Source organism: Mastigoproctus giganteus, chromosome 1, assembly GCF_048544385.1.
Source record: "Mastigoproctus giganteus isolate SK-2022 chromosome 1, ASM4854438v1, whole genome shotgun sequence".
NCBI classification, from domain to species: Eukaryota; Metazoa; Arthropoda; class Arachnida; order Uropygi; family Thelyphonidae; genus Mastigoproctus; species Mastigoproctus giganteus.
Window position 1 is genome coordinate 245207937 of NC_143575.1, and position 13333 is coordinate 245221269.

At 35.2% G+C, this 13333-nt stretch overlaps 1 protein-coding gene across 1 annotated transcript in view; it reads right to left on the bottom strand.

Annotated features, from left to right (window-relative positions):
• The window catches only part of LOC150091724 (uncharacterized), a 515450-nt gene that overhangs the window by 158897 nt on the left and 343220 nt on the right, over window positions 1-13333 (bottom strand). Inside the window, exon 12 of the mRNA XM_090369463.1 lies at window positions 1946-2025. Within this exon, the coding sequence (XP_090225589.1) occupies window positions 1946-2025 (80 nt within the window). The remainder of the gene's footprint in view (window positions 1-1945; window positions 2026-13333) is intronic.

The window sequence follows — 13333 nt, forward strand, 5'->3', positions numbered from 1 at the left end:
CTTCAGGATGACTTAAACGATCAGACAAGTAGGAACTATGTTTTACTGCAGCAAAATGTAAGGTATGGAGAATAACAACCCCAAAATAACTTATACATTTGGTGGTATTGAATTAAAAACTGTAGAGGGAAAAAAGGGACATGGGAGTTATGATATGGGCAGATATGAAGTTCTCTGTGCAGTGTAATCAGGAAAGCCCATGATGTCCTATTGACGATTATCTAAAAATATCCTGTAAATAGGTATTATAATTCCCTTTATAAGGCAATTGTAAGACTATGTTTCGAATATAGTATCCAAGTATAGCAACCTCATCTGAAAAAGACACTGAAGTTCTTGAGTCCAAAGATGAAAAACTCGTAAATTCCAGAACTAAGGGTCATATATTCAAATTACAGGGGGAAGAGGTTTACGAAGGACTGAAAGAAGTTTTCTTTTAGCCAATGAGATGTTGATTACTGGAACAAGTTGCCTCTACAGGTAGTTGAGGCTGGCAGTTTGAAGAAATCCAAAGCACATAATTTGTATTTTCTTATCTACTTTTTTCGGCTGGTGCAGCAAAAGCCTGTGGTTTCTTTGCACTATATGGCTAATATTAATATTAATGTCCATGGCAATCCACATCACAGACTTGTTGTTTACATGGACAAAACTCATAGTTTCAGCATATTTTGTCCATAACAACATGGACCAAAGTCATATTTCCAGCAAATTAACTGCCTATCTGCAAGCTACAACTGTAGAGAGTACAATTAACACAATAAATTAATGAAAAATTTATTTATTAAAAAGTTCAGTTGCCATTCACAACCTCATTTCTTTGAACATACTTGTCTTTACACCTTGTCTACTTGGGCACTATCTGGATATGACTTTCACTGTTAACTGAGATGTACAATAATCACAGTTTCAGTGGGGTGTGCATAATATATATACATGTAAGGTGAAAAGTATGTATGTTTAAGTTGCTTTTATTGGCATGGTATGCTGGTCACTGAACAAGTGGTACTAGTCAAAAAGTCCAAGAAGTATCTGTATTACTTTAAGAAATTAAAGGCAGATTTTACTCTAAACAGAAGTACTTAAATTTTCACTACTCTTCATTTCAATTTAGCTGCACATTACATTAGTGGCAACAGCAACAACTAACACAGCTGCCAACTTTTGACTTACAAAAAACCTGGAACAGGAATTTGTAACAAGAGGAAAACAGGTTTGTGGGGTTTTTTTTTGCAAAAGGCTTTCTAAAAGGCTTTCTACTTTCCAAAAAACAGTGAAAATCAAAGTACTTCAGTCTGCACTAAAAATTAAATATTACTGGCAAAATACACATTTTATATGAAAATACATTAACAGGATTATTTACTAGTATAGCATGCTTTTAAACTTATCTACTTTTAAATTTTTGCAGCTTATCTAAGATTTTTCTGGAGAGTTGGCTTCTATTCACTAAAAAGGTGAAATGGGGATTTTTTTTTCTTTTTTTTGCTGATGCTGTACAAGCTTGCTTTCTTACATCATTTGCTACTTTTCAGTATTAGTAACATACTAATACCAAAAAAACAACAACTAAAAATCCAGATATGGAAGTAGCACTACCTGTAGTGTTTCCATAACCAAGGAAATCATTAGGCATGAAAAAAACTGCCTCCAAACTCATAATGATAAAAGAATTACCAAGTCTAAGTATGCAAAGTTAATAGCATAACAATATATTAGTCAGGACAGCTAATCAGTCACTACTGAAGAAGTTGTAGAGGGAGTACATAAAATGTCTGAGAATTATTTATATTCCTTTAAGAAACTAAAGAGATTTTAGTTTAAACACTTTAACCCTATGCAGGGTTAAAGTGCTTAAATTTGAAACTTTTTTTAAAAATATATATTCATAATATATATTTTAAAAAATATATAATGAAATTAATAATGAAAAAATTAGTTTTACCTGAGTTCTTCACGTTCTTTCTGTTTTAACAACTGGTCTAAATTCTTCAGTTCTTCAATTAACTGCTCACAAAGCATTTTCTAATAAAAGAAAGTATGACAATCACTATGTAAATTGATAATTTCTAATATCTATTCTCATGAAATGAATTTATAATAAAATCCCCTTATGTACAAAACAGGTAGACCAATGAACACTGATTTTAACAAGGGAACTGTCAATATTGTAGCACTGAAACCTCATCTGAAATTTTCCTCATTTATAGATGCCAAATATCAGTTCCATGCAAAATTTTGGCTGCCAATGCCAACTACCAATGGCAAGTATCTGCTGTGAAGCTGCAATCATAACTACTATTAAGTGTAGAGACCCGAAGAATGTGTCTGGGGAAGAGGTTGGGGTTGACAAGTACATCTGATCTTTTCCCCTTCAATTTTCATCATCATCATCATGAACTTGGTCCGGCTTATGTCTTTTAAGACCTGTTCCGTTGTAGCTCTTGGAGGTGGTCTTGATCTCGCCATCGTTGTCTTGGTCGAACAACATCTCTTTTGCCTGTAGGTTTGTAGTTAAAGGCTAATTTTGGGATCCAGTCTGGGTTCATTCTTTCTATCTGGCTGATCCATTTTTCCTGATACCGTTTTATGTCATTTACTATGTTATCTATTTTAATTTCTTGCGGATATCTAAATTTCTTTGGTGGTCTAGTCTTGTAAAGCCTAATAATGGTCTTAAAAATCTCATTTGTGCTGCTTCTAGTTTGTGTGCATCTTTCTTATTTATGACCCAAGTCTCACAGCTGTAGAAGAGGGCTGGTTTTGAAGTGATGTTGTGCAGTCGCAATTTTGTTTCAGTGGTCATTTGACTCTTTGTATGTTTTTTCCACATAATCCCACTGATTTTGTTTTTGAGGTGGAGATTTTCATCTCGTACTTTTTACCTATTTTATTAAGTTCGTTTGCTACTATCTGTTCATCTTCGGATTTTGCAATTATAACTTGATCATCAGCATATAATATAGTTTGGATTTTATTCCTGTTGTTCCACTGTATTCCGTTGTTTGTTTCCATTCTTTTAAGAATTTTATTGATGTAGATATTGAATAAATTTGGTGATAGTCCACATCCTTGTTTGACTCCTTTATTGGTGTTAATTGGGTCTGATAGTTGGCTATTAGAATATTTTATACATACTTTTGAGTTTTTATATAGGCTTTGGATCGCTTTCCGGAGTTGGGTTGGGATATTTTCTTCACGTAGAATCTGTAAAAGTTTTTCCCGGTTTACATCGTCATATGCTTTTCATAATCAATAAACAGCAGAAATGTTGGTAGATTGAATTCTCTTCTTTTCTCCAAAATTTATTGTAGTGAGAAAATGGCATCTATTGTGCTTCTCTCTTTTCTGAACCCACATTGTTCTTCTAAGAATTGTTCACTGTATTTATTAAGTTTATTCTTTAGTATATTAGAGTAAAGCTTTGCAGCAGTTGACAGCAGCGTTATCCCTCTGTAGTTGTTAGGGTTATTTCTGGAGCCTTTTTTGTGTAAATTGATTACTATTACTGTTTCCCAATCTTTGGGTATCTGTTGCTTATGCCATATGATGTTAAATAATTTTAGTAGTGCGTTTATTAGTAAGGTGCCCCCATATTTAAATAGTTCTACATTCAAATTGTCTATGCCTGGGCTTTTTCGGTTTTGTGATTTTTGTAATATTAACTCTAGTTCTTCCATTGTTATATTTTCTTCATCTTTGGTTACCACAGATTCATCTTCCATTTCCCTAGTGCCTGGGTTATACCACAGTTTGGAATAGTGTTGCTTCCACTCTGCTTTGGAGGAGTTGGTTTTTATTTGATCATTTGTGTCTAGTTATAATTTCTTAAAAATTTTAAAACCTCTTCTCTGTGGACCCATGATATCACGTTCTAAAGATTAAACAATTTATCCCAGTCATCTCGTTGGATTCTTCTGGTTAGTTTTCTGACTTCTGCTCTAAGCTTTTTATATTTTATGTGTAGATGTAGGTCTTTAGTTTGTAGGAACAGTTTATAGGTCTTTTTTTTTTCTCACTGATTGTTTGTTTCAATTCTTCATTCCAAGTTCTTAGCCAGTTTTTATTTTTTATAGGTTTATATCCAAGACTTTCTTCAGCAGCTCTCAGAATTGATTTTTTCATGTTTGACCAGATTTCCTCAACATCACTTTCATCTGATTTGAGTTTATCTTTCAATCGACTTTCATACAGGAATTTAGTGCTTTCATCTTCCAACAAATGTATTTTTAATTTCTTAGTAGTTTTTGTTGGTGTTTTCTTCTTTTTATTAAGATAATTTCTTTTTATTTTGAAAGTGCTTTCTACTAGGTAGTGATCACTGTCAATTTCACTGCCTCTGAATACTCTAGTGTCTCTAATTTTGTCATTTAAATTTTCATTAATGATAATATAATCTTTTTTTTTTTTTATGAAAACTCCAAACACGAAAGGTATCAAAACCTATAGTACTTAGTACCGTGCATGGGTTGAAGGAGAAGTATGGGGGGGGATGCCGGAAACTTTGCTCTAAAGACTAAACATGGGTTTCACCACTTCAAACCTCCAATAAGCAAAGTGGTGGTATTTCACCTGTTGATGAAAGTCGTCACCTGAAAATAAACTGCCGAAACCCGGGATCTAATTATAGACTTTGTGTTTCTTGCTTCCCATGTAAATTTATGGATATTCTTGTGTCTGAAAAAAGTATTTATAATTTTAAGTTTATTAAAAATGCAGAAGTCTATCAGGCATCTTCCATTATTGTTGGCCACGGGTTCGCCTTCTGATCCTATACATTTGTCTACTGATTGAGCACCAACCCTTGCATTAAAATCTCCTACTAGTATGAGATAGTCGTTTTTGTTAGTTTGGTCTATGATCTGTTGTAATTCATCATAAAATTCTGTGGTTTCATCAACGTTGCCTTCTACTGGTGCGTAGATGCCAATGATTGTTATTGTAGATAGAATTTTTAGTCTTAATTTCAATATTCTGGGTGATATCCAAGAGTAGTCTAATATTTTGTTTTCCCATTCTTTCTTTATTATAACAGCAACTCCTGATGATGCCCACATTTCACTTGGTATGATGGAGTATATCATTATGAAGTTACCTATTTCTTTGGATCCTTTGTTCTTTTTTGTTTCGGTAATGACTGCTATGTCAATATTTCTATTTTCTAGTTCCATGGTCAATTCATCTAATTTGTGATTTATCCCCCTAACATTCCAAGTTGCTACTTTAAGTTTCTTAATCTTAGTCCTATATCCATTGCCTAGGTCGTTACCCTTGAGATCCGTCCAGTTTTTTCCCTCGAGCTTATTTCGAGTATTTAAATGTCCCCTGGACAGGTTACCAGCCTTTTGTGGGGTAAGTCTAGTGGTGGGCTGCCACCTTATAACCTTTAGACAGGCTTCAGGTACACCATTTCCTCTGTATGTGATGGGACAGTTATACCACTGTGACTCGGTCGCCAGAGCCTCATCTGTGGAAACGGTTCAGTTTGCCTCGAGAAGGTGAGGTTGACATTTGGGTAGGAATGCACATCACCACCCCTTGAACACACCTCATTCCAATTTTATAACACAAAAATGATTTTTCACCTCAAGTGATACATATACATACACTAGCCAAAAAAAATATGAACCTTTATTCGGTATTGAATTGGGTGCCTTTGTTTTGAATAACATCATGTGTGGTACAGTATGTATTCTTTAAAGTATTTTTGTGCATTTAGTCTAACTGTAACCATTCTTCCAGCAAAATATCACACAGCTGCAAAAAAAGCTGAAGGAAGAGGACTTGCTGAACAGCCCACACATTATCAATAGGACTGAGATCAGGTGAATGTGGGTCCCAGGGAAGACAGTGGAAATCCATGTCATGAAACCATTCTTGCATGATTCTGGCACAATGTGGCATTGCACTCATAAAGTGGCCATCACCTTCAGGATAAATGTGTAACTTGCAGGGTGCAGTAGATCTGACATAAAATTCAGGTACTCCCTGGATGACATTTGACCTTCCACTGGTATCAACAGACTCGGCCTGTGCCAACCCCCCCCCATACCATGATACTGCCATCAGATGCTTGGGTTGTCTTAAAAAGGCAAGCAGGGTCCACTGATTTGTGAGGTTCTCACCACATTCTCTGTTTACCATCGGTGCAAAACAAAGTATCACGATTTGTTTAACTACGACTTTGTTCCACTGTCTGATCACAATGTTCTCAGCACCAATGCAAGTGGATATTTTTTTGTTTTTCTCTGTGGCTTCTGAATAGGCAGGTGACTGCCAATATTTAATTTCTTCAATTCTCTGCTTGGTTGAATTCAGATGTTATTTGCAGCACAATGGATGTTCTATTTTTCCATAGTCCTCCTTAGAGTACAACATTCACTCTTTAAGTATTGTTTTTCTGCCCCATTTATGCCTTTGAGATGTGGAAGAACCACTTGTTTTGCAGTCATTAAAAATCTCTGAGATGGATGTTTTTGAGAAACCAGTTATGTCTTTTGTTTCTTGAATCGTGGTTCCTGTTAAATGTGCAACCATGATAAGACCTCTTTCAAAGTCTGATAGAGATTATGTGTTTTCCCCATTCTGGCTTCATATTACTGCAGTTGAACAGCCCATGCAGTCTTTATACTTAAGGCAACAAGTCATCACCCTACATGACAGTTTTCTTTGCATTATTTGCATTTCTTCTGTCTGACTGTCTTAATAAAAAGGTTTGTAATTTTTGGCCAGTGTGTGTATGTTTAAATCCTTTTCTCTGGACTTGGCTGTAGTCTTGACATCACTTGCTGATGGATTGGTATGCTCTTTCTTGTCAGACGGCTAATCAAAATCTGCAGTGCATCTGTATTTGCTTTCCTGAATGTAAGACCTGTTGGTTTGTACAGTAATCAATGCTATCACCATAAATATTAACAAAGCTGCACAATCAGGTTGAACATGCAATGTTCATCTGAACTGGTGCGGATCTGGCTTTTTTCTTATGGTCCATAGTAGTCGCCACATGAATAATAATATTTTATTTAGCCCCCTTAAAATCTGAAGGTGACATCATTAATTGTTAATGAAAATATGCATTTTCATTGCAAGTTACAGAAAGTTTAAATGATTGCACATGTTTACAGCATTACAAATATCCACATGTTTACAGCATTACAAATATGCAGTTTGTGATCACAGAGATATAAACATGACTTGACTGAAAGGAGTGCAAATGAAGTGTATACCCTCAGTTAGATTTGTGAATCCTCATTTTTTATTGCCTCCTCTTTCCTTCCATCCAACACACACACAATCTTTCAATCATTACAAATTAAGGCATTGTTTCAGAATACTTACAGTTAGCATTGGCAGCAAAAATTTTGTGTATATAAATTAAGTGACATGATCTATAAATGAGCAAAATTTCAGATGAGGTTCATCATTCCAATGTTAACAGTTTCTTTGTATGTTTCTCAACTTAACAAGAAACCTAATAGAAAAATACATGCTTTAGTCAAGACTTAATAAAAGCAGCACTCACCTCAATGGTCCATTATAGTTACATGAATTATGAAAAGGGGAGGGAAGTACTCTAATTAAAACATTAAAACCAAGGAAACAAGGAACCTAACAAAATTTCTAAATGTTTTCAAACCGACAAGTCATTTATAGGATGACTGCATTATAGTAGAAGATACAATGCTAACACTCTGTAAAATCAAATCGTAACCACTTATCTGAACCAGTACTTGATTACAATCACAAGTCATGAACTCGATTATTCACCAAACCTAACTCATCTTGCTTGACACTTGTCAGTTATACAGTGGCAGCACATAAATTACATCAGCCTCTTAAAGTATAGTATTTTCTTAATATCTCCCTCTATAGGTAAAATTATGTGATCTCAAAACACTATTACATCATTCTGTAAAAATAGTGTGATACAGCAATATAATTCTGTAATATATTAATGGGGTATTATATTATCCAGTTTATTTTATAAACTGGATAACATATAATACATAATATATAAACAGCAAGCCCTCCACTTGCTGCTATCTGCTTTCACTTTCTATTCAGCAGCAGCATGGCATACATTTCGTTAGCTCCTAGAAAGAAAAGATTAAATATTTATCTTGCTAGGGAGGGCTTTTCTAGTCAACATATAGTTGCAAAAGTTGGCTGTAACCAGTCTATTGTGTCAACATTACTTAAAAATAAATGTGAGACCAGAGATGTCAAAGGAAAATCTGGAACAAGACTGAAAAAAATGGAAAAGTACTGAAGCACAGGACATTGTTTTGAAGTGTCTGTGTCAACCATGATCATTGTGAAAGTTTCACAGTTCTAAAATTCAAGTGGAGGGAACATACTGGGGTAAATGCAAGTGAAAAAACTGTCCAATGAAAATATGATGAGTAACCTGAAGCATAAAAGCCTTGTAAGCAACTTTTATTAACAACATCCACGAGGGAAAAAATGATTAACTTCTTAGCATGTTAACGAACATGCTAAATGAACAAGTGAGCAATGGTAATCTGCAATATTCTCTGATGAATCCAAATTTAACTGCCATGGATCAGATAGTAAATGATACATTTTGTGTAGATCTAATGAAACTTATCACCTAATAATGTTCCCAAAATTTGAATGTTGAGTGAGAACTACATCTAGTACAGACTTGTGGTGCTAGGTAACACTGCATGCATCCTTTGTGAATCAGTGTGGCGTCGGGCTGGATAGAGTAATTGAATTTTTATGTGCAGTTCTTTGGCAGTGTGTTTCATGTAGTTTGCAATTGTTGTGATGGCTGATGTGAGAGAGCAACGTGCTTGCATCAAGTTTTGTTTCCTTCTTAAAGATACAGTAGAAGAAAACCCATAAGAAATTGAAACAAGCTTTTGGTGACAATGCTTTCAGCCAGACGCAGACCTACTACTGGTTTAACCATTTTAAAAACAGTCAAATGTCGGTTGATGATGATGATTGCTCTGGGCATCCATCATCAAGCACCACCCCAGAATTTGTTGTTTGTTTGTTTTGTTATTTGGTTTTTAGGAGCATTAGCAACTAAGGCCATATTGCTCCGGGATATGCGGTGGTCATTCCCTGACCTTTCCGCATCCTCCGTATTTGGTGGTGACGGGCTCGAACCCCGGTCTAATCAAGAAGCGTGTGCTAAGCACTGCTGCTCCTTCCCACTTGGCTACGGAGGCGCCTCCCCCAGAATTTGTTGCAAAAGTCAACACAAAGTTCTACTGCAAAGTCCTGAGGCAGTTAAGGGAAGCTGCCAACAGGAAACGTCCAGAGAAGTGGCACACAAAGAACGGGGTCCTTCATCATGACAATGTGCTGGCCCACACATCTCTTGCTGTGGTGCAGTTTTTGGCCTCCAACAACATGATGTGGGGAGTGCAAAAGGGCTCGAGACAGTCAGGAGGAAAATAGTTAAGAGTAGCAAAGAAAAGGGAAGGCAAAGTATGAGGAGCAAAAGATTATGAAAGATGGCTAAGTGAACCAGGAAAGGTAACGACCTCTGAGAAAAATAGATCTGAGGGATCCGTAGTAGAGGAGGAATTGTGTTGAAGCAGGAAGTCCAGGAGAAAGCAAATGAAGGAAACCAGAAAAGGAAAATCCCTAGATGACAGCCTGGAGAGCCTAAGATGAAAGCCTGAAACTTCCCTGGAGAAGAAGAGAAGAATATAGAAGTAGATGAGCTGTTAGTAAAATGGAAGGGTAATTAATGAAAGGTATGTTTGAAAGATAAATTTTCTCTGAGGTAGATATACTAACTGAGTTTATTATGTCAGAAAGGGATTAGAATATAATGCAAGGGAAACAAAGGAATGAGTTATAGAGAGAGAGAGAGAGAGAGAGAGAGAGAGAGTCCAGATAAAAAAGATTAAAGAGATGGAAAATAGGATAGTTACTAGGTTAAGAGAGGTAAGTGTATAATGTGTTAGAAGAGAAGTAAAGGATTTAAAGAAAGGTTCTGAATATGCTTTAAATGAAAGTTAATAAAGTATATGAACAAATCTGAATATGGCGTTTTAATTGATGAAAATTTGTGTACAAGTAGTTTATTTGAATGACTAGTAACAAGGAAGGAAATTAGGATACTGAAGATTTGTCTACAAGTATACTGTAACGGTGTAGTGAGAATAAAGAGCTGAATGATGAATGTAGCATTTTGAATATTACTATATGAAACAGTATTGTATCCAAGAGTAAAGAGAAAGAGGTAAAGTGAATGTATAAGTGTTAAGAGTTAATTAAGAAATTAGACAAGAAGAATGAATCATGTTTTTATTTTTATATAATTGTCTAATCAGATTAACTAGTGAAGCAAAACTGTAATAAAACTAATATATGCACAATATCTCTGATTTAACTTTCTGTGTCAAGATTATATGCTATCTAGTTCAGTTGCATATTATGTTGTGTGTGTATATATATATATATATATATACATATATATGTGTATGTAATAAATTTCATGCTATATTTCCATTTCAAGGTGGCAAAAAGTGGGCCTTGGAAGGTGTGAGGGTGTCTAAAAATCTAAAGATTTCCAAGGAAGGAGGTAATAAAAAAAAAAAAAAAAACATAAAAAAGTAGAAACCACACAATTTCATGTTTTGTGTGAAATCGAAGTCTACAGGCAGAATTTTATGACCATTCCCCAACAGAAAAATGGAGATTTACAGTTGGAAAAAAATTATAACAATGGTCTGAAGAAGGGAGTAGATTCCTTGAGTACACAGATGAAATGGCTTTTAGATTGTTTTAGGTACTTGACGTTATTCCTATGTGTAGTTGATCAAAATTTTGAACAAGGTGTTTAATTTTCATTTCCAATGAAGCTTTGGTATTTTTTCAGTTAATTTATACCACAAATTCCACAATCAACTGATCTGTATAAAATATTAATATAGTGCAACAAGGTTTGTACCAAAGCTTATGAGTAACAAGTTACTGCATTTAAGGAATATATATATATATATATATTATGAGATGCAACAGGGATTACCTTTATTTTTTGCTATAGAATGGCTTCTTTTGATCAACTCTCCTAGTCCAACACGTTAATGATTAATTTGTAACAACGATATAATTATGAGATTAATTTAAATGTCTTCCCCACTGTCAGAACAGTAGCGGGACAATCTCATGGTATCAATATTGGATGTCCAACTCAACCCAGGGTTCCAATCCCCCCCCCCTTGCCAGTAAGGAAAACATAAGGTGCAACATTGATATAAAAAAGCATAACTACATATAGAGCAATGTTCTCTTCATTCCTGAAGTTGGACTAAGGCTTTTCGAAACATGTTCAAGGAAGAAGAACAAACCAAAAATGTTAACCAGAATTTTTTTTTTTTTTTGTCTTATGTAGTACTTTTTTAAATGACCAATAATTTTAAATGCGCATAAATGATCAATCATCAGATAGTAGGAATGGTCTACGAATATTAATTGAATTGTTACATAACTTCATCTCGAGGGTTTCGGCAATAAGTAATTTATAGTTGGATGTTTATTATTTTTGCTTCATTAAAACCGAATACATCATTTATTGCACGAAACGACAGTTCTGATGCATTTTCAGTTCAGATGGGTCGATCAAATGCATCGGAACCGTCGTTTCATGCAATAAATGAACAACATGTATTCGGTTTTGATGAAGCAAAAATAATAAACATCCAACGCAATTATAAATTACTTATTGCGGAAACCCTCGAGATGAAGTTATGTAACAATTCAATTAATATTCATAGACCACTCCTACTATCTGATGATTGGTCATTTATGCGCATGCGTGAAGAACAAAAAATTACTACATAAGACAAAAAATAAAATAAAATTTTCTGGTTAATTTTTTTGGTTTGCTCTTCTTCCTGTGAGAACATGTAGTTTCAAAAAGTTTTAGTCCAACTTAAGGAATGAAGAGAACATTGCTCTATATGTAGTTATGCTTTTTTATATCAATTTCAATTTTAATTTTAGTTTTAATGATGTTGGAACTGATGTTTTCCTTACTGGTGGAGGGGGGGGGGGGGGTTGGAACTCTGGGTTGAGTTGAACATCCAATGTTGATACCATCAGGTTTTCCCGCTACTGTTCTGACAGTGGGGAAGAGTTTAATTAATCTTATAATTATATGGTTGTTACAAATTAATCGTTAACAAGGTGGACTAGGAGAGTTGTTTGAAAAAAGCCATCCTGTAGCAAAAAAATAAAGGGTTTCCCTGTTGTATCTCATAAGATAATAGAATATAGGAATAATTGTGCATTTAATAGCTCTCTATTGTCAAATATATATATATGAGAAGTTGAGACTGCTTGTGGTGAGCAAGATTTATCAAACTGGAGGATGGAATATAGTGTGCTACCACCAGCAAAAAATTTGGATATGAATTTACAGTTAGTGCAAGGTCATTAATATACAAGAGGTAAAGAATGGAGAAAGAGCCGAAATTTGAGAAACACCAGCATTAGCAGCAAGGTTAGAAGACAGACAACCATCATCTGCAGAGAGAAAACTGGATAACCAATTTCAAAAAAAGTTAGCAATTCGTAAGGTGGGAGCCTGTTAAGATCTGTATACAAAACATGATCAAAAGCCTTGGAAATGTCAAGACTGACAGCTTGAGTTTCAACAAATTTTTCGAATGAATCTGTCCAAAGAAAAGTAACATAAGACAACATAACAAAAAAACAATGAACAGATAGAAGGTTTCAAGACAGTTTTCAGTTGATCCCGACTTATGTAAGTCGGTTGCATTCCGCGGAATGCTACGTCAGATTTTATGTAAATCGGGGAATTTCCTCATGCTTGTGCAGCACTCGCAACTGTGCTCACTGAATTGATTGAATCAAAAAAGAAACGTTCAACGAACATGTAAATAGAATTATTTATTGTATTTATTCAATTTTTATCTTATGCTCAGAAAAAATTACAAAAAAAGAGAGGAGACAGGCATAATGTCTGTAAGATTCACCTCTCAAGCATCGTTGCCAGAATCAAGGTCTTCGGCTGATAAGTACGCCACCCTTTCTAATAAGACCCCAGTCTTATTGGAAAGGATGGGGTCCCACTGCTCCTTGTCTGAAGAGAGAGGCGAGGAGATTAAACGTGTTACAGCAGACCTAGTAACGTGCGGCTACCCCCAGAGCATTATTGAGAGGTGTTTAAGAGGTATGAACAACAGTCACAGGGATGCTTTTACACCTGTTTCCACCGCATACATCCCCTACTATCCGGGTATTTCGGAACCCATTTCCCGTATCTTGTTAGTGTAAGATATGCTGTGCAGCTGCCAGGTCGGAGGCTGCACACAGTAGTGTC